The 23146-nt window shown below is 41.4% G+C and overlaps 1 protein-coding gene across 1 annotated transcript; it reads right to left on the bottom strand.

Annotated features, from left to right (window-relative positions):
* Nucleotides 1-4397: 4397 nt before the first annotated feature.
* Nucleotides 4398-6473, bottom strand: LOC147427057 (uncharacterized). The gene has a single exon (XM_086498374.1). The coding sequence runs from the start codon at nt 6080-6082 to the stop codon at nt 4763-4765; it is 1320 nt and encodes a 439-aa protein (XP_086354500.1). The 5' UTR covers nt 6083-6473; the 3' UTR covers nt 4398-4762.
* Between the last annotated feature and the right edge of the window lie 16673 nt (nt 6474-23146).

Below are 23146 nucleotides of genomic sequence, written 5' to 3'. Positions count from 1 at the left end.
AAAACCCCTTTGCCTCTAGCACTTCACAGCATCTTAACATCTTTTCACAGTAGATCTTTTCACTGTTCGTCTAACTCTAAACCCTAAACCGTAAGTAATTCTTGTGTGGACTCGATCTAACGTAAAGAAGCGTAAATCTAAATAAACGTAAATCTAACTAAAAATAAACCTAAATCTAATTTAACGTAAGTCTACATCTAACCTAATCTTTAACGTCTTTTGGGATAGTTTCCTACGACGTTAAAACTCTCTTCTTCTTGTGTGTGTGTGTGTGTGTGTGTGTGTGTGTGTGTGTGTGTGTGTGTGTGTGTGTGTGTGTGGGTAAACCTAAATAAACCTAAGTCTAATCTAATATAACATAAATCTAAATCTAACGTAAATTATGTTATATTAAAAACAAAGAACTAAACTAACAGGGATTATAAGAACCTTAAAACTGATTTAACACATAATTTTTCACATAACTCGGCAAGAGTTGGCATTCTCATCACTAAAGATGTGAGAGTTAACTTCCGGCGGTGACGCTGCCTCATCTCCATCCACATCTGACGACAGCAATTGGCCCTTTGGACCGTTCTTGCTCTTGTTACTAACTTTGAAGTTGTTGTTGAATGACTAGAGGTTGTCTAGATGGTCATTGTCGGGGATGTAGTGACTCTTGCCGCCCTGAAGATCCACCTTCTTCCATATCTTCTGAAGACATTTCACCAGTACTTTTGGATCGACGGAGCCCACCATGAGTGAAGGCAGCAATACCCTATATTCCATTGAGGGCTTTCTTCACCCGCTTCATGCAGGCATCGCAGTCTATGGAGACCTAAATCTAATCTAATATAACGTAAATCTAAATCTAGCGTAAATAAACGTAAATCTAACTAAAAATAAACCTAAATCTAATCTAATTTAACTTAAATAAACTTAAATCTAATTTAACGTAAGTCTACATCTAACCTAATCTTTAACGTCTTTTAAGATAGTTTCCTACGACGCTATAACTCTCTTCTTCTTGTGTGTTTGCGCGTGTGTGGATGTGTGTGCCAATAAAAAGAGATAAATGGTATAACCTTTCTATCACCCATGCCAAGTATGATAGATTGGTTATGTCATTTCCCTCTTGAATAATAGGTCTTGAGTTCAACTCCTCGTCGGCTAGATCTTTAGGTCTTTTAATTTTAATTAGCTTCCTACGACGTTAAATTAGTTTCTCTCTCTTTCTCTCTCAATGTGTGTGCGTTTTTTTGTTTATGCATGTTTTCTCTCTCTTTTCCTCTCTCAATGTGTGCGTTTTTTGTTTATGCATGTTCTCTCTCTTTTCCTCTCTCAATGTGTGCGTTTTTTGTTTATGCATGCTCTCTCTCTCTTTTCCTCTCTCAATGTGTGTGTGCATTCTTTGTTTATGTATGTGTGTGTGCGTTTTTGTTTATGTTTGTACTCTTTGTCTCTCTCTCTCTCTCTCTCTCTCTCTCTCTCTCTCTCTCTCTCTCTCTCTCAAAAACACTATGTGTGTGTGTGTGTGTGTGTGTGTGTGTGTGAGAGAGAGAGAGAGAGAGAGAGAGGGAGAGAGAAAGAGGGGAAGGGAACATGAGAAAGAGGAGAGGGAAGGAGCATACCTGGCTCTCCTTCCTCTCCTTGTGTGTGTGTGTGTGTGTGTGTGTGTGTGTGTGTGTGTGTTTGTGTGTGTGTGTGGAGAAGAAAGAGAGAGAGAGAGAGAGAGGGAGAGCGTTACCTGCTCCTTGCTTGAGGGCGCCGAAAAACTCAGATCTGAGATCTGAGTTTTCGGGTGCTCTCTGTTATTTTTTTTAGCCCAGCCGGCGTCGCTATAAGCGTCGCAAATTTACTTGTAACAAGTAAATTTGCGACGCTCATAGCGACGCCGGGAATTTTTTTTTTTGAGCGTCGCTGTGTGAGCGTCGCTAATATGAATAGCCTCTTTTAGCTAGAGTGTAGGCTGAATGTGCACATAGTTTAAAAGTCAAACTAAGACACATTGAGGATATATCTAGTTATCAACAAAAGTGGTTCCTTAGTACATTGTCAATCACTATGATACACACTCTTTGACTAGTTTTACTCAGTTAGATCATGTGAGACCTAAATTTTATATGTAAGATAGGGGTATGATAGTTTTTTGCATTGGTTTTTGTATAAGTGTAGAAAGTGGGATCATGTTTCCTAATATGAGTCGTATATATGGGTTTTATCAAAGTTGTCCGCTCGCAGGTGGTGTCTCATTTTGTATATAGAGTGAATCCCCCCGGGCTACAGCATTCATGCTCAGCAGTAGCATAAACATTATGTCCACCTAGATCAAAAGGCCATAGAACATACATATATAAAAGAATCATACATTTGAATGCATCGGAAAAAAAAATTGATTCTCAATATCAAAGTTAAAAAAATATGTTTCATTGATTCTCCCGTTGAGTATGGTGAGCTCTTAACTAAGACTACATATGGAGACTTGTTCGTCTCAACATCATGCATGCAAGATTGAGCATCTGATCCAAGAAAAAAATTGACTTTATTCTTAGTCATTTCATATACTCGTACATATCCATCTTTCTCTCCACTCTTCATTAAGCATCCATCCAATTCATCCATGCCATACTTGATAGGTAAGCCATCTTCCATACATACCTTATGCTCCTTAACAAGAGGATCAAGCACTCGTGATCACGCAAGGTAGCATCAACCATATTCACATAAGACATAACAAGAGCATCTTCATCATGGTTCATATCCTCTAAAACTTCAATAGTATCTTCATCAATTAAGGCACAACTACCGACATCATCATACACATCATGAAGGTCCTCATTGATAGACTCTTCATCAATGACACAAGTAGTATACTTAGTTGCTTCATTACCCTTAGGCATACACTCACCCGTAGAGTATCCTTGAGAACCCTCATCATATGCATTACCCTCTTGCCCATTGTTATTTTTCTTGACCTCCATGTGATCCTCGACTACTTCATCTACAAGAGAAGAACTCACAACAACCACATTTGCATCACAAACATACTCATCTTCATTAGAACATGCATTAGAAGCATCAACCATGTGACTTGGACACTCAAGATGTTCATGCCCTTGCATTTGAGACTCATAACAATGGTAGCCTTCTTGCTTACATCCACCTTACTAGTAGCAACATCTTCGACATGAAGGATGACATCATATTGCTTAAACAATAAAGATGGCATACATTGAAAATTATTCTGATCTCATTATGCATATGACATTCTTCTTTCACATGCTCAGAGAATAAGCAACATGGAAGTCTTCATTGCATACCTTGTCCATATTTATACAGTTATGAGATAGAGTTGACTTCACAACTTCTTGCAATTCAAGATCTCTCAATCTCTCTAGCTTCCATTCCTGGATCCTTATCCTTTGAAGCCTTCACTACACCATCATACATTCTTGGCCTTTTAAGCTCAACCTTTAGCCTCAAATCAACCCTCAAACTTTTGGATAAACATGGCCAATTTATGCATAAAAGGAGGAATATGATTGCGCAAAGCATTACGCCATGTGTCCCATAAATCATTGAATTGCCTTAATCAGCACCATGAGCGTGCAAAGGTTACAACTATTGATCACATTGTCAACTCAAGTGAATGTGAACTCGACATGAACTCACATGTGAACTCCGTAAATTTATGTGCACTTAATTTGATGGTGTGAACGAGATGGGAAATATTTGTGTGATGCAGGATCACGCAAATACTTCCATCTTCCTTGTTCAACAACTGAGTTCTACTCGTATTGGGAATTGCATGGTGACATCGTCCAACCGCCATTTTATCCCGTAAAGGATCGAGGAGTCCAAGATCAACGACCCCATTTTGCCCGCCTCTCTCGCCGCCCCCCCCCCCCCAAAAGAATTTTTGGACAGATTCTCACAATAATTCCCACATTATGACTTAACATTATGAGCTTGTGTGAGGGAGGCACGGCATACCTAGTTAGGTACGATTGGGGGCAGGGAACTGCCGGCCAGTGCGCCCAATCGTACCTAGCTAGGTATGCAGTGCAGCAGAAGCTCACGATGTTATGCATTGTATGAAAAACATTGAAAAAGGCTCCCTTTTCCTACATGAGAAAATTTATAATCTTCTTGCCCCCGCCCCCCCCCTTCTCTGGTCCCCTCCAAAAAGTACGTGCAAAAATCACCCCGATCAACCTCTTTTTGCCCCCCGCCAAAGGATGGACGGTCCAGGATCAACACGACGATGCAGAGCAGCAGATTCGTCACTACACGACCGGTTTCAAACCGTGCAATAAACAACAATAATTGCCAATAATGTGTGTATATATATATACACTCATGGGGCCAATTACGAGTAGATAAGAACTAAGTAATTAAGACTGATTCCAACGCTAATCAAACTCCACAATCCATTTGCAATTAATCATTAAGTCCATTCCATTCCATTGTACAATACACCCCACAATTAGCTTGGGAGGCCATTAATTACAGAACACAGCTTCAAAGCCTCAACAAAGAATTCCCAAGATTGGACCTAATTAACACCTGATGAAACTAATCATGAGCTAGCTACGACTACAAGGTCAGTTTAATCAACAAACCCAAGACTCTAATTCTATCTACAGAATATGCCCTAACCTGAACATAATACAATATAGTCTTCTTCTCTCCTGTCACACAATTGGAAACCCGTGAGACTCCATTGGACAATTAGCTATGTTTGTATCCCCCCACCTGCTCTTCCAATCTAGAGATGCCCCTTCTAACACAGTACTACCCACAGAGCTTCCCTTGGACGCACGAAGCCCTGCAGCGGCAACTTGGGACGGGACTTGTCCAGTAGCGGCTCTATTGGTAACAACGCCCCGAGACTATCGTCGGAGTGGTGTCGGAATAGATGGTGGTGATGATGGTGATGGTGGTGATGATGATGCACACCATTGTAACTTGAGTGCTGCTTTCTAAGACTGTGTTTAGGAGCTTCAGATCTCCAGCCTTCCGCCATGGTCCGATCCGTCCGCCCTGGTGACTCCGCTAATCCACAAGCAGTTTTATGGTGCTGTACTGTCTGTATATGCGGAGAAGTCCTGGCGGGTAATGCGGCTGATTGGCGAAGGTGCACCGCCTTATCTGGTGGGTGATAACTGTGGATTGGTGCCGATGACTGCCTCCCAGATTGGTGAGTCAATTGAACAAAGTGGTGCTTGAAGGCCTTGGACAAGCTATGCAGGCGGCGCCTTCGATACTGCTTGCTGCTCTTGCGAGCAGATGGCGAAATGGTTGGTGATTTCTTGATGTGCTCGTTGTCGCAAGAAGCTCCTACTGGTGTCTCCAGGTTTTCATATCTGCAGAACATGTCGTAAATGGCTTGCCTACTAGACTTCTTGCAATCATTCGATACAGAATTCGCGTCAGCGTCTGCATCAATTAGCCCACATGACTCATGGATGCTCATTGGTGTGATTAGCTTAAGAGGTTTCAACCCTGTGTCATGCTTTCCTTCTTCCCTTTCTTCATCTTCACCACATTCACCCGCGGATACACCCGCATACTCGACCGGTGGGCAAACCTTCTCAATTGCACCTTCATCCAGCTGATGTGCACCATCGAGCTTTTTCGACATAGCCACAAGTTCAAAGGAGTCGAATAAAGTGCTACCACAATCCCAAGAAGCAGTCCCATAGCTGGAGCTAGACATCACAATTGCAAGATCCGGCGCATCTGCAAGCGAATTAATGGAGGCAGGCAGTGAGTTCAACCGTGGCATTGATGGCGGAGACGCCAACATGCCGGTAGTGGTGCAAACTCTTTCAGAACCCCAAGAGCTTGAATCAGATAGATCTTGAAGCAGGTAGAGACTCTTTAATCTATCAGAGGTGTCCTCAATTGATGCACTGGAGAGAAGGATATCTGCTTCAAGCTTGAAACGAGATGGGGAATTACCGCCTCGGCTCAGGCTGCACCGAGGAGTGGATGCTACGGGCTCATGGGAGCGCCCAGAAGCGAGGGTAGCAGCAGATCCTGCTCCACGCTGATACCAGGCCCAGGCTGCAGCCTTGCTGCTTGCGTTCAGGGGCTCCATGCGTGTGTGTGTGTCATGTGTGGAGAGCTCATCAATGACCTAAGTACATATGATTTTTTGATCTCCAGCTCCACTCTCTTTCCAACTGGTAGTGGGCGTTTCCGTAAAACCGCTGATGATCATTTGTGTATTTGTCTGTGTGAGTATGTTTGCGCGCGCGCGCGCGTGTGTGTGAGTGAGAGAGAGAGAGAAGGAGAGAGAGGAAGTGGGTGTTGGCCAGAGGTTTGTGAGGGCCTGCGTATGTGTGTAGGTCTAAATTCTAATATAGAGGCAGCAGAAGCTGCTGAGGGAGCAAGAGTGCCTTCCGCCCTGGCCCCTGGCTTTAGGGAAGAGTAGAACTTGGGAACTTGGAAGAGCGCACACGAAGCAGCAGCTGGAGTTGGCAGTTAGTGAAAGCCCTTGGCCCGAGTCCTTAACTATTCCTCTCGGATCATTATTTTGCACTTATTGCTCTCCATATCCTAACTTCCTATGAGCCAGTTCACATGGGCGCTTGCTTGCGCACATGCTTTTAGCCCCCATGGGGAAACTTTATACAAATGTTAGTCGAAAATTATGACTTCAAGTACAGTGGTTTTCAAGGTAAATGCATAGTCTTCTTATGTCAACCAAGGTAAATGCATGGTCTTTTGTGCTTTGAAAGCATTTTATTGTTTTTGGCGTTGAATTGGTTGCAAGAGATGGCCTTTATAAGCGATAATTTTGGTTATTCACCTTTTCTATCTGGCTACCCATGATGTACATGTGGCCTCATCACATGTAACAATAGAGGAGCTAATAGACAATCCTCGCGAAAGTCTACCTCCAGCAAGGATTTCATTAACGTAATCACGATCGGATGATTATGTCAATAACTTTAGTATTTACACAAAAAAATCACGTGATCACGTTAATTGTTAACGAGATTTTGATTTTGACCTGCAAAAACCTATAGAGTCTGTTAGCCCTCCGGGTTTTTCATTTTTCCTGCGGGGCTCGTCGGGCTTTTTCATTTTCCCGACAGACCCGTCGGGTATATGCAATAGCCCGACGGACCCGTTGGGAAAATAAAAAAGCTCGACATGAGTAATTATATATAGTAAATACTGTGCTAACTGCGGTCTTTTAGCTAGGCAAATCTTTGGAGAGTGTATCCGAGTGTTGGGTATAGTCATCTCCTTGTGAATTGACCTAAGGTTATAGAGTCACAGGTCCTTTTTTTTGGCCGAATGTGATTTTTAATTCGGTAACCACTTCTAAAATTTTTTAATTCATTTACCGACATAAAGGTACGAAACCAAAACAACTGAAAACTTGGAGAATCATGCTCATTGCGAAGAAGCCATTGGTCCAAATGAGGGATGTAATTGGTTTTAAAAGATGAGCATATGTAAATGACGAGTCGATAGTCAAGGGTCGGATGTCCTATGTTAGTGTATCGGACATATAAAGATCCTTGAAGTCTTGCATTTGAGTTGATTTACACTTGTCAATCCACAATATAAGAGCTATAATCCTTGATTGGGTTAAAATAGCTTTTATATATTGAATTGGTTGCATGGGTGGGCTACAATCCTTCACTGGGTACAAGTAGTCCTCAATTGAGTGTTTATATTGAAGATTTATTTGGGTTAGTTCATGCATTGTGTTAGACAAGGGGAACTAGAACCTACGATTCCACCACCCAAACACCCACTATATAGCATAGCCCCTAGCCCTTTGCCCTAGTTGGACTTCCTTTCCACACTGCCTAGCCCCGCCTTGCCCTTGTCTAGTCCGGCTTTGCTGGTGTCCAGACAATACTCCCCCCTTAAGAAGAGTTTTCGTCCTCAAAAACAAAAGTGGGGAACTTCTTCTTAAGAACACTAATGTTTTTTCAAGTGCACCTTCCTCAGGTCGGTCTTTCCACTTGATTAAGGCTTGTTGACGTACATAATGATGTGTACGCAACTCATGATAATCGAGAACACGTTCAGGTTCATGCGGTAAGGTAGGAGGTTCAATGAAATCAACCAAAATCTGTTGGTCAATGACATTGGCGTCCCCATGTAACCGCTTACGTAAACGGCTTACATGAAACACTGGATGAATACGAGAAGGTGAAGGTAGCAATAATTTGTAGGCACGGTCACCTACTCGCTTGAGTATTTTGAAAGGCCCACAATATCGGGGAGATAATTTAGGTGTTGGCCAGTTTTTAGACTTTTTGAATGTTTTGGCACACGTAAAAATACTTCCTTCCCTTCTTCGAAGGTAACTTGCCGACGTTTCTCATCAGCATACTTCTTATACCGATCCTGTGCTTGTCGGACATTCTGACGAGCGGGTTTCAGCATATCCATGTGGTCTTGGAGACAATCCTTAACCTGTTAGAGTTTTTCGGTTGCCAACCCCACTGTAACTGGTGACCTAGGTTGAAACCCATACATGAGCATGAAAGGACTAAATCCAGTTGTAGCATTGTTTTAGGCAAACTCAAGAATAAGTACAAGTATTCTTCCCAGTCTGACTATTTTTTGCTGACGTATGCTCTTAGCATATCCTCTAGCACCTGGTTAACTCGTTCAGTCTGACCATCTTTTTGTGGATGATCGGCTGTATTGAGGTTCAGTTGTGTACCCAATCGTTTAAACACAGCTCTCCAAAAGTGACTGTTAAACTTGGGATCACGGTCGCTGACAATGTTACTTGGCAAACCATACAATTTGTATAGATTGTCCACAAATAACTTGGCTAGTTATGGTGTCTTAATCGTTGATTTGGATGGAATAAACTTACATAGTTTAGTCAACCCGTCTACGACCACCCATACTGACTCATGACCTTGTACAGTGGTTGGTAAACCCACAATAAAGTCCATAGAGATGCTTTCCCATTTTCCATTGGGAAGCTCCAAAGGATGTAAGAGTCCTCCTGCTTTCAGCATTAGGGCCAAAAACGACTCAAAAAGGGTTGTGTAAGGAATTGGTTAAATTACTAATTAGCAGAGCCGTTTGTGGTCAAAACGGCTCCAAATTTATCCATTTTGGTCATTTAAAGCATATCTACGCAATCTAAAGCGTATCTAGATACATATCTCTAAATATTCAAAAAGATATCGTTTTCTTCACATTCCTTTGTGGCTCACCTCGAAATTTGTTTTCATTTACTTCACTTGGCGGCAAATAGTTGTTTCCACTTTTGAATCTCTCTTTTTTCTCTCACCTTTCGCGAGCTTTATCTCTTCTTCTCTGATGCACCTCGTTCTGTTGCTACGTTATTTCCATTATACTTTCTACTCCTTCATTACTTACAATGACTAATACATCTTTCATTAGTGATAACCGCAAGTTTCACTTGAACATTAAGCTAAGCCAGGAATATGCTACTACGCGGAGTGTCTATCAAAGACCAGTTACAACTGCAAATGAAGCACAACAACTTCGCAACGAGGGAAAGAAAAACATTGATATATGGACAGATGGGAGCTTGTATCCACCGGATCCTAGCACTGAAAGGTATCCATCTTTTCACACACCTCATGATTTGATGAGATTTGTTGGTGATGGGGTTGATGGCTTACTAGGATATAGTTCTAGGTTATCTCATTTACACATTGATCATACACATTACATTCAATATCTCACAACTGTTTTTTCTTCAAATGCAACAAGAATTTTAGAACTTGAAAACCAAATAGCATCTCTAAAACAAGAAAATCACCAACTTCGGACTTTAAAAGAAACTCCAATAGGATTAAGAGCACGAGTAAAACGAATGAGAGATGTAGTAAACTTAACAGAAGGTTCTGGACAAAGAAAAAAAAGATTAAAGATTATTAGAGAACGTGTGACTAGTCTTTTAGGATTTGATATGTCCAATGGGGTCAAGAAAGGGTGAGATTTTTGAATGAGGTAATGAACAAAAGTGATATTCTTAAACTTTTGAAACTTCCTGAAAATCAAACTCAGGAAAAATTGGTATTTCAAAGTTTACTGAAAGATATGGGTTTACTGGTCCAACCTTCTCAAATGCAAGAAGTTTGTGACACAGTGGGGGTGAGTAGAAGGGGTTACAGGGCCATCTCTAAATCTCTAAAACCTGATTTCAGGTTTTAAAGTATTACAAGATTAAAGCTTTTGGGTTGCCTAGGCCTCATAATGTTGGGAAAGTTAGGACTCTATTAAACGAAGAAATACCCGAACATTTTGGAGAGTACTATCATATAGAAGGAACGATGCCATATGAAAAACAGAAAAAAAAATCTTCTTTTGAGTATAATGTGTTTAATAACATTTGGATGAGTATAAAAATTGTTCAATCTGCTATGGTGAGATACTATAATATGCAAGAAGTAGATTGTGAAGGAAAACTTATATTTGTTCTGAAATTGGATGAAGCTCAAATTCAAAAATGTCAAAAAATGGAAAGAGTATCCATATCCCTTATGAATAGAGCATTGGACTATAGCCAGGGTAAGCTTGATTCCCATACCACAAAACTCAATTAGAAATGGAACTTTGGTGGATTGGAGCAGCTCAAATACCAGTAGAAAATCACGATACATTGAAATGGCTGTTTTTGCAGACCGATATCCCTTCTGTTATACAGAACCAAAATGCAGGTGAAAAACTCTGTGTAGATGGCATGGGTGACTTTTTTGTAGAATGGCACTTGAGTGCCAACCTAAAAGCATTAAAGTGCATGTTTGGTGTATGTGGAGGTGCCAATACCAAGTATCCATGTCTATATTGCATGGCAAGCACTGGAACAAAAGGATGGCTTGCAGAACACGAGGTTGGAAAAGCACCATCGAGGAATAGTGTTAACGTCATCGACTACCCATCGTCTTCTATGATTTGGAATCCAATTCTAACAATAGATTTAAAAAATGTACATATATGCACAATGCATGCAGAGATTAGAATCTTGGACAAATTGCTTCGACTCCATCTTGACTATGCATATTCTATTAAGCCAACTAAACTTGCAGACGAATGCATAGAAAAATGTGAGGCTTTGCTCTCTCAAATGGGTTTTCATGGTGGTCAAGTGCATCTAAAAAAAGATCCCACTCTTTCAAAAGGAACTGGTGATGTTTTGCAAGATGTTTCAATGGGTGGTGCAAAAGCCAGAAGATTTTTGAGTAACCATGACAACAAACAAGTTGATGCTATGTGGAACTGCTGGAAGGATCTTTGTGCTATAACAACCAATGTCAAAAGTAGACCAGATGTAGCCAACAAACGCATGGAAGTGTGGAAGAAGCTCGACAATTTTTTGAAAGTTTTGAGACAACAAGTTAGCTCTGCTACTTATGCAGATGACTTTAAAAAAACAATAAAGCTTTTAATAATTGCTATTACAGATGCTTGGGGAGCAAAAGACATCACATATTACTTGGTGAGTATTCAATTACTTTCTAAAGTCTGGATAGTATTTTACTTTGCATCCTATTGAGTTCAACTAACTTTTTTTTTATTTTTAGCATATTCTGTACCTGCATGGACCATATTTTGCAAAACAAGGACCCCTTGCAACATGGAATACTCAGAGAATGGAAAAATCTCACTAGCAAGCGAGGACTTCTTTTTTCAAATGTACGAGAAAGGGAGGTAGACAAAGAAGGAGCAATGCACTAAAGGAATTATTCAATTGGTTCTATAGGAGGCAATTACAACGGATGAGATCAAACAACCATGCTGCTCAACCACAGATCTGAGATTAATGCTTCACTTTGAAACTTTGTACTGAATCTTTCTAAAAAGATCCAAATTCAAAAAAGATATTTTGGTGCAAAAAATTGTCAAATTTACATCAGTTTTTGATTTTTTTTATATCTCTAGGCATATCACCCCTATATCTAAAAAACTTTCTTCTTTTATAGCCCCCAAGAAGGTTGACATTTGTCTCCTCAGCTGCTGCTGCATAGCTAGAGTAGCAAAGAAAGTATCATGCTCTTGAGGCATTGAATCCTGTAGCATATCCAAACATTCTAAGTGTTGCTGCTCTCTCAAGTAGCATGATCTTGTTTACATTGATTTGAAGGGGAGTGTACCCTAAAAACCGTGACAATATCTTCAGTGCAAACATTGGCAACTCAAGATCTTCAGAATACTGCATGTGGAAAGCACAGAAGGTGGCACTATCCAATGTAGGCATGTAGTGCATGAGAGAGGAGGCATCCCTTCTTGAAGAGCCCTCTATTGCTTTCCCTCTCGAGCCTTTAACTCTCCCACGAAAATTGTCTTTGTCAAGGAGTTCAATCTGCAAAACAAAACAATGAGTAATTAAAACTAACTTGAAAAAAAAAAAAGATTTCAGTAGGGAGATCACCTTTTGCAATTCATCTTCGGCAATGACTTTTTCTTGAAGGAGATTGCATGATCCGGTCATCTCTCTTATGTCAACTTCCTTTCCAATTTTTTTCAGCTTAAAGTCTCTTCCAAAAGATTGGATGCCAAGCTCAACAAGCCTCTTCTCAAAATCCTCATCTTTGAGGGAAGGTTTTTCCTCTTCCACTCTTCTCATGCATAGAGCAAGTGCATCAGGAGCAGGCAAAAAATATTTATTGGATGTATGAAGATCAAGTGCCAAAAACTCCTCTTTTGACTCTTCTTCTGTGTCAATAAAATCTTTGGCCACCTCAAAAGCTTCAGAAATGGTTGCAATACAGTAGTCCTCCCTCATATTAAGCAGACACTGGATATGATGGAGAGGGATATACTCTTTCCCATTGATAAAGAAGTAGGGAAGGTTTGGAATAGTAAGGGAAGCTTCAGATACCTCTACCTCGTCTGCTGGCTCATCAATGACAGTACTAGCTCTAAATTGAGCAACATCAAAATTTGCACTCTCCTGCTCCTCAACTACAACATCAACTTCCTCATCTTCTAGAATTTCACTTATGTCAAGCTACAAAACTGTGGAAAAAAAATTATTTGTTGCCTCATCTGTATCTTTCACTTCATCAGCTTTGCCTTGCATGTCAACTTTAAGGAACAAAAAGAAAAGAAAAGCAACTTCTTTTGGAACAAGGTTACAAGGTTTTAAATGTAATTGACAAGAAATGGTAGGTGGACAAACAAAGGAAGTCTTCTTAGAAAATCTTCCAAACCTCCTTGTTACTTTGCTCTTCTCAATTGAGTTTGTAGTATATTCGGTTAGATGACAATAAGCCTTCCCATCTAAAACCAAACACTTGCCTTCAAGTGCCTCTTCAAACTCTTTGAATTCTTCTGCCAAGAAGTCTTTCAAATGGTCTAACAAAGCTTCAAGATCAAACACAGGGTTGAATATTTCATATGCTTTGGTGTACACTTCCATGTCACCACCATCCATCACAGCCACCAATAGTTTCTCACTTGGACTCTCCTCCAAAATCTCCTCCCGGCCTTCAATCATGGTAGAGGAAAAGTCGACAGGTGAAGCTAGGTACAAGGTACAGAAATACGCCCAACGTTTGCAAATGTAGTAGTGCCAATGACAAACCCGAACCACGCGATACGCGTTGGACCCAAGCTTTGGAACTTGCTCCCTGCACGTTGTGTGGGACAAAGCCACAACAAAACGAACAACAACCCCGAACCACGCGATACGCACTAGACCCAGGCTTTGGAACTGCCTCCCTGCGCAGACAAAGCCACACCAAAACGGACAACAACGCCGAACCACGCGATACGCGCTAGACCCAGACTTTGGAACTGCTTCCTTGCGCGTCGTACGGGACAAAGCCACACCAAAGCAAACAAGAATCCTAAAAGACACGATAGGGGAGGGACCACCGATGTGCAATTGCAACGGATGAGATCGTGCGGGATGAGAGGATTAGTACACAAAAATGAATAATTACTCGCGTCGTATGCGACAAGTGAACGTGCAACATTAATAACATTCGAGACCAAGCTTTATATAAGATCCAAAATATGATCGTTAGTGACACGTGTCAACCATGCATACGTGTCACGTGGCCTACGCACAACGGTCGTCGTACGGACGGTCTTATGTTTATAAAGCCTTGTCACGTGCTCATTCTTTTCTTTCTCCCATACTCGACATTTGCGTCGTGTCATCCTCAACTACCCGCACCTCGAGTCATCCGCGCTTTGGATTCTTCCACGCTGGGCGTCAACCGTCCACTAAGCCAAGCCAAGCTTCTTCTCAAACGACACGACCTGGATGTGTTGGGCATGTGGGCGCACCTTCTACCACTTCCCATACTCTTAGCATCCCATACGACGCGATAGGCGCAAGTTGCAAAGTCTAGGTGAAGCTCACATCGCGTTGTATGGGGGTTTCTGCTCGGCTTACTAAAAGTTTCCACAGCTCGCATACGACGCAATGCGGTGATGTTCTAGGGTGTTTGTGTGCCCTCTATCGCTTTGTGAAGGTCTTGTTTCTTGAAATACTCATGGCATCCCATACGACGCGATAGGCGCATGTTGCAAAGGTTAGGTGAGGCTCTCATCGCGTCGTGCAGGGGTTTCTGCTCGGCTTACTTAAGGTTTTCACAGCTCGTATACGACGCGATACTGTGATGTTCTAGGGTGTGGGTGCGCCCTCTATCGCGTCGTACAGGGCGTTTTGTGAGATTTTCTTTGGAGGTTCCGATGCTCACGTACGAAGCGATACAGACATATTCCACAGCCTGGGTCACCCTTCTATCGCATCGTGTTGTTGTCACCCTCCTCTTCACACATGGCGCAATAGAAACATCTTGCAGGTAGTGGGTGACGCGTCTGTCGCGTGGTGCTATGTTCTTTTACCCAAATGGCAAGGACTAAGCAGACTGCAAGGAAGGTCTACCAAGCCCCAACTGATCCAGAAATAGATGATGTTGAGAAAGATGCAGAGAAAGCACCCCCTCCACTACCTCGTCAGAGGCCCAATGCCAGAAAAAGATTGAATTATCAGGTGAAATCCCTAAGAGAAATAAGGAAAGCACAAAAGTCTACTTGTCTACTGATTCCAAAGCTCTCTTTCATGAGAGTTGTCAAAGAGATATCTGATAGACTTGTAAGTATGATGAATATCAAAACTTTTGTCTCAGTAAGGTGGCAATCTCAAGCTGTGATGTGCCTTCAGGAAGCTGCTGAGGATTTTCTCATAGACTTTATGAATGATAGCTACATTGCAGCTGCATTTGCTCACAGGGTCACACTTATGAGCAAATATTTTGTGCTTGTGTCAAGGTTAAGGTACAAGTTTGATAAGGCTCTTGAGCTCATTCCTAGTGAGGATCTTAGAGCCTTCCAAATTTTAAACATCCCTCCTTCCAGGCAGCAGAAAGATTCTGGGGTTGTCATTGAGGATGTTACACATGAGTACGAGACAAGAAAGGCCCAGGATATCAAAGCAGGAAAGGAAGTTGAGAGGGAGCAATACATGATATCAGAGGATGCTATCCTTAAAGAGCAAGCTGAAATTTTAAGAGCATCCAACTCTCTTCTTTATGAAAAAGTCACAGGCCAAATGGTGGTGGATGTCTCCTTGTTTGGAGATACTGAGGCATATTTGGACATATTCCCTCAAGACACAAGTATGCTTGTAAATCCCAACATTGAGCTTGGTGACATTGTGCTCTATATCTGTCTCAGGTATGTGTTGCTTTGCTAATTATTAGTGCATGTGCAAGGCAGACAGGCACAAGGGGCTCATTGGGGCTTGTGTTTCCTTTTCCAGGTGTCTTATGAGGGATCTTCCAGAGGCTCTAGCTATGCAAATTGCCATACTTGACCCTCTAGTGACACAGTGCCTTTTTAACAAGCAAGGAACCCTTTCAAGTTTTTTTGATGATTTTAACATACTGACCTGCAATTACATATTATACCCCTATGTTGAAGGGTAATTCTTAACTCCTTACATGTTATTTTTAACATTTTGTGGTATTCTTAGCTAATTGTTTTTTATTTTGTAGAGGACATTGGAGTCTTATTATCTTCAATCTTTTGGAGAAAGATATTATATTTATGAATTCATTGTCAAGTATCCATGGGAAAAGTAAACTGTAAGTATGAAGCATAATCTATGCTTGATGATGGCCCATTGTTTTCTATTAGTATCTTTTTGATTCAATGTCTTCTTGCAGTGCTGCCAAACTTATTGTTGGTCACTTGAGTACCACAAATAAGGATTACAATATAGAAGCTTTCAAGTACTACAATCAAAAAGTGCCTTTACAGACAGACTCAACATCTTGTGGATGGAGGGTGCTTGCAAATGCATGGAGATATCTTGAGTCAAGGTGCCAGATGACTACACTCACTGTAAGTGTGGTTCATGTATTTACTTTGATGTTTTATGTATGTATGTTCTCATTTCCTTTAGTTCCTTTTTCTATTTTTTTCAGTTGCATGACTATCCAGAGTCTTGGGTCACGTGGATGAGAGAGAAGGCTGTTTCTATGGTTTTGGAAAGATCAATAAATCCAAATGATCCAAATTCTCCTTTGCCACCAAAGAAAGGTAGAGCCACCAAAGGTTTGGATGCAAAGAAAATGGATCAAAAGAAGAAAAGTCATGTAAAGAAGATCCATACAAAGAAAAAGGATCACAAGAAGAGTCCTGCCAAGGGGAAGAGTCCCACGAAGATGAAGATCCCTGCCAAGGGGAAGAGTCCTACCAAAAAGAAGATCCCTGCCAAGGGGAAGAGTCCCACTAAGAAGACTGCCAAGGGAAAGAGTCCCACTAAGAGCCCTGCAAAAAAAAGAGCAGATACAAAGGGCCATCCATTCCACTCACCATTGAAATTCAAGGTTCAAAAGCGTCGTACACTTAAGAACAATAAGGGGGAGGCACCTAGCTCACCTTTCAAGCTACCATTCATGTTGCCAAAGAAAGTTTCCAAATCACCCAAGCCAGCAAGCCCTAAGGGGCCCAAAGCACCAACCCCTGCCAAGTCACCACCACCACCCACTCCTGAACTTTCACCCCCTTCTGAACACAAAAGGAAAAGGGTCTCTGAGGATGCAGAATCCTCTCAGGAAAAAAGAAAAGTGGAATTTCATGATTGAATAGTCCACAAAAGCTATGTACACTTTTGTTCATTTTGTCCATATGAACATATATATATACCCTTTGGTGATTCATAATTTTGTACTTCAAATACTTAATACCAACTGTCGATTCTTAAATGTGTATCATGATGTCATGTAAGTTTAAAACAACATAAGTAGAGAAAAGATAAATATATTTGCAAAATGATTACAATATTGAACTTGTTTTTTCAAGTCCTTTGCAAGTGGCTCAAATACAACTCTTTTTGGGGGAAGGCATGTGATGCAAGAGGTTGAATTCTCCATCCTTGTGCTCACCACAATTTCATCCACTTTGAATCTATACTCGGGAGATGTTTCATCAAGAAACTCAAGAGATTCTCTAACATCATTTAGTCTCCAATTTGTTGTTACTATCAGGCTTCTATACTCGGTGTGTGGATGGACTGTGACCTTTAGTTCAAACTCTGGACAATTTTCCTCAGAGTCGAGAGGAACCCAGCTACCTAATTTTCTTCTCCATCTCCTATAGTCATAGCCCATAACTAATGATTGATGACATAGTTGATATGAGATAGACATAGAATTTGGGCTTACTCTACAACTAATATTGTCACCAATATGGAAAGTTTCTTTGGTGCTCCATCCGTCTCCAAGAACATTATCTAGTTCAGTCATAGAAAGTCTTCTATTAAGCCACATCGTCTTTGTCCTCTGCAAATCCATTGTTTTGAAACATGCCACAAAGACATGTATAGGCAAGAACCATTGAACTTTAATCCTTCTTGATATCCTGCCCGGAGACATAGCTTTAAGGATGTCTTCTTTGATCTTGGATTTGAAGCTTGATATAGTACATGCATCAAGAGCTTCCCAGTCAAGTGAACTTATGGTGGGAATGGGTAACTGATGTAGTTCTCCATATGCACCTTCTCGTGATGGAACTTTGTATTCTGCAAAATAGACAAACAAATCCATTGTTTTGTAAAAGGAAGGTGGCTGTCAACATACATAGCATCTGCAATCCCTTGATGCATTGCTTTGAACGTCCCACTTAGACTCTCCACAGGCTGCCATTCCACAGCTGTTGAAGGAAATATATCTAGAATGGAATCAAAAAATGAGAAAAACAATGGGATAATGAAAAAAATTCACTATATCAAATAGTTTTTTTTGTACTTACAGTAAGAATGCAGTGTGGGATGTTCTTCCCAGTCTAACACCATATCCTTGGCTAGCTAAGGTTCAACATGTGTACAAAGCCATGAACAAAGGCATAAGCTTGAACAAAGCCATGTATACCTGGCCAATAAAACTATCGTCGTACGAGAGCATAAGTTTTTCTAATACCCGGGTGCCCTGCACTTGGACTATCATTAAATTCATAAAGAATTTGGCACCAAATGTCTATGTCTGTTTCTATTGGTACACAAACTCTCCCCTTATGGAGTAGGTACCCATTGTCGATGGTGAAATGCTTCCATCGCTGTAGTTCATCACTCGATAGAGGGAAACTCGGTGTGGAGGTTAACGTTACACTACCATCGTTGGAGTGAGAAGGATCCCTCATTTGAACATGGCTCCACACTTTGGAATATGCTTCATCATGCTCATATTTGCCTTTGAGAGAATCCAAAAATTCACTACGAAGTTCCATGAACAAGAGAGAATTGATCTCCGGCATACGACTTAGAGCGTCAGCCACCATAATGTATCGACCTTTACGATATCTTAGCTTGGTATCATATTCTTGAAGAATTTCGGCCCACCTGGCTTTTCGACCCTTCAAATCCGTTTGTTGTGTAAACCATTTGATGCTTTCATGGTCAAACACAATCTCAAACTGAGCACCATAGAAATAATGCCGCCATGTTTTTAAGGCAGACACTGTTGCATAGATTTCGCGCTCATAAGCAGAGTAGTTCAGCTGAGCTGCATCAAGCTTCTTGCTTTCAAATGCAATTGGCCGTCCGTCTTGTAACAGGACTACTCCAATAGCACGGTCACTAGCATCCGTTTCCAAAACGAATGGGTTCAAAGGATCTACAATAGCCAGTATGGGAGTTGTAGCTAATGCATCCTTGAGCGTATCAAAGTTGTGTTGTTGAGTGGATCCCCACTGAAAAGCTTTGCCTTTGCCTTTTAGTTGATCCGTCATGGGAACAACAATATTAGTATAGTTTTTAACAAGCCTTCGGTAAAAACTTGCAAATCCCAAAAAAATATGTAGCTCTTTTAGATTTTCAAGAGAAGGCCATTTTCGGATGGTATCCACTTTGGATTGATCCATATATAACCCATTAGCTGAAATAACATGCCCTAAATAGTGAGTTTCATCTTTTAGAAAATCACACTTAGATTCCTTGGCATATAATTTGTTTGTTCGTAACAACACAAACACCTGCCTGAGATGTTGTAAGTGTTCTTCTTCAGAAGCATTGTAGACTAGAATGTCATCGAGGAAAACAATGACAAATTTTCCCAAGTACGACTTCAAGACACTATCCATAAGTGTCATTAATGTTGCGGGCGCATTGGTTAGCCCAAAGGGCATCACCAAGAACTCCTAGTGTCCAAACCGTGTTCGGAATGCAGTTTTGGGTATATCAGCAAGTCGAATACGGACTTGCTGATATCCTGACCGCAAGTCTATTTTTGTAAAAATTCGAGCATGAGTGATTTTATCAAACAGCTTATCTACTCCGGGCAATGGATATTTGTTCTTATCCGTAGCCGCATTTAAGCCACGGTAGTCTACGCAAATGCGCATACTGCCGTCTTTTTTCTTCACTAATAGGATAGGAGAGGCCCATGGTGAAGAACTGGGTTGTATATACCCTCTGCTAAGGTAGTCAGCAAGCTGACATTCCACCTCAGCAGCTTCAGAATAACTTATACGGTAAGGCGGTTTACTAACAGGTTTACAGCCTGCAGCCACGTCGTTGTTATGTTGCACCGATCGTGTCAGTGGTAATCTTGGTGGCAAATCATTAGGAAAAACATCTTGAAATTCCTTTAATAATTTCTGTAACTCACTAGCAATGTTTGATTTTTTAGAATTAGCCATTGGTGGAAGAGATGAGAGAGAAGCATGCGGAGTTGAGGAATGTTCAACATATTCAATGTTAGAAAGAAAATGAGACAGTGAGTAACACAAGAAAACTTGATCTATTTCATTATCAGAAATGAACTGCATAATCTCAGAGGTACAAATCAATGGTGATGAAGGTATATCCTTCTCTCCTAACAACAACACATGTGCCCCATGGGATTCAAACATCAAGCTGTTGTGCTCATAGCTACGCTTCAGTGATGGTCCTAGGCTATGCAGCCACTCCCTACCAAGAACCACATCTGCCCTTTCCATGTTCATAACCTAAAAATCCAAGCATGTGGAGTAACCTTGTACTTCCAACGGAACAACTCAGCATTGAGTATCCCAGATTTTGGTATCATGTCCGTTCATCATTGCTACCTTGTAGCGGTGGGTACTCGGAGTTTGAGGCAATTTGAGTTTTTTCACCAATCCATAATTGATGAAGTTGTGAGTAGCGCCGTCATCTACCAAGATGCACACCTTGTGGCCTTGCAGAGATCCGTGCATACGTACTAACTCATGTGGTCCAAAGGTTTGTTGCCACATGGAAGCTGTGAGACAGCATTATGTACCACCTCTGTGTGTGTTACTTCCACTGTAGAGAAGCGTGAGGAAGACTCAAGAGGTAGCAGTTGCACCGTGTGTACTGCTTTCTCATTGCCATGAGCAGCAGATTTCCCCTTGGGACAATCCTTTTTGCCATGAACGCTTCCTAAACATTGAAAACATAATTTTTCTTTCTTAGATTTATCAAAGTCCTCAGGAGATCAGAGAGGACCCCTAGACCCCTTGGGTTTTTTAGATGCATCTAAATTGGCAACTATAAATTTCCTTTTATTGTGCCCATACTGAGGCGTATATTACCATGTGTATTAACGGGCACGTGACTATTATGTGCTTTCTTTTCATTTGGATCATCATGAATATGTGCTTTCACTATGGCTTCCTCAAGTGTTTTAGGGTCTTGGGTCTTGACGTACTTCTTAAGCTCTGGTGTCAAACCTCGTACAAACCCCTGTACTTGTTGAAAGTTATCTAACCCGTCCAATTTGAGGATAACATCCCGATAGTGAGAGATATATTTAAGCAATGATGGGTATTGGCGCATGGAACATGTGTCCCAAGCCGTCCAATTCCGATCTGCCTCATTTGTAGGAAGAAATTCTTTGCTAAACATAGCTTCAAACACTGGCCAACTCTGTGGTATGATGTTCTTCTCTTTGAGAGACATTCACCATTTGTAGGCCTTGCCTTCCAGAGTTAAGCTCGTTTGCAGAGCTCTGACTACATTTGGAGTACGCCGTAAGGCGTGAATTCCATCCCACTTGCTAAGAAAGATATTCATTGCATCCTTATTGCGGTCTCGGTCTTCTCCCTTAAAAATCGATGGTTTGGTGTTTTTCAACAATTCATCCACCTCTTTTGCAGTGAGAGGATGCAACGTATCAGCATTTGGGCCTTGCCCTTATGTAGCAACGTGCTCATGCATGTGCGTGTCAGCAGGACCCTTGGACTGCTATTGTATTAATTGAATTACTAATGTGGATAGTTTAGTAACATTTGCATTTAAAGCTTTAATAATTTTCATCCATGATTGTCATGCATGTCTAAAGTGCACGAAATTCTTGAATATCGAGCAATTCGTAAGTGTCATCACCTGCCGTAGCGTCGCGGATACTCTCCTTGAGAGGATCCGGCCGCGGGCCATCATTGGCAGGATCAAGCGTACTTTGCTCAAAATCAAATGTCATATTGATATTTGAATCCATGGCGACACAGTGCGGTGCAAGGAATAGTCAGAAAAAATACCTGAGATTGAGAGCACTTGCAAAGTGTAATTAGCCTTGCTAATTTCGTCAAAATTGATAGTATCCCGGTGGAAATCGATCCGAATTGTCCTCCGTATAGGGAATTCTGCAATTCCTTGGTAGCCGAATCAATTATACTTGCGATTGTTAATTAATTTTGAAAGGTAATTGTACTTTGAACTCCCGTCGGAATGCTTTTTGAGTTTCTGCCGGTAGTATGCAGAGAATTGGGTACTCGAAGTTTATGCCAGCCATGTCGAGATGCCGCACCTTGTCGGACCTTGCCGAATCCGCACACAAGGGAGGGGGTGGGGCACCCCACAGTGGGTACTGAAGGAGTACGAGCGGAAGTGCGACGCGAGAGAGAGTGCGAGAAGAAGAGCACGATGATATGGTGAACTCGCTCTACTGTAATGTGTAGAGCATAGTGAGTTCTTATTAGGTTTTTACAAAAGAATATGTGTACATACCTGGCGGCCCGCCCACTTACCTGGGCGACCACATTGGCCTTTATACCCCAACAACCTCCCACTTAAAGTCCAATGTGGTACTTTAAGTGTGAGAGAAGCTACTATACAAGCTAATATACAAGAGATGTAGAGAAGTGATGTAATACCCTACACCTAACTGCTTGTAAAAATGCGCAAAGCTCTCTGAGGGAAGTCCTTTTGTAAGTAGATCAGCAGGATTTTCTGTGGTGTGAACTTTGACAAGGTGAAGTTGCTTATCCTCGAGCATTTCCTTGATGAAATGATACTTCACATCCACATGCTTTGTCTTTGAGTGATAAACTGGATTGCGAGCCAATTGTATAGCACTTTGACTATCACAATATAACACAGGCATCTCTTCTTTGATTCCCAAATCTGTTACTAGTCGATTAAGCCAAATTGATTCTTTGCATGCCTCTGATGCTGCAACATATTCAGTCTCTGTAGTAGACTCAGTAACACAATCTTGTAATCTAGAACGCCATGATACTGCTCCACCAGCCAATGTAAAGACATACCCTGACATAGACCTTCGGTTGTCTAAGTCACCTGCATAATCTGAGTCTGTAAAACCCTTTACACTTAGCTCCTGACTCCCATAGCATATACGCATACTCTTTGTAGCTTTCAGGTATCTCAATATTCCTTTCACTGCCTCCCAATGTTTCTTGCCTGGGTTTGACATGTATCGACTTACTACTCCCACTGCAAATGCAA

Source organism: Adiantum capillus-veneris, chromosome 24 (assembly GCF_014529385.1).
Source record: "Adiantum capillus-veneris isolate H3 chromosome 24, ASM1452938v2, whole genome shotgun sequence".
In the NCBI taxonomy this organism is placed as follows: Eukaryota; Viridiplantae; Streptophyta; class Polypodiopsida; order Polypodiales; family Pteridaceae; genus Adiantum; species Adiantum capillus-veneris.
The sequence above is the reverse complement of the archived record's forward strand: the minus strand, read 5'-3'. Positions and strand labels throughout refer to the sequence as shown.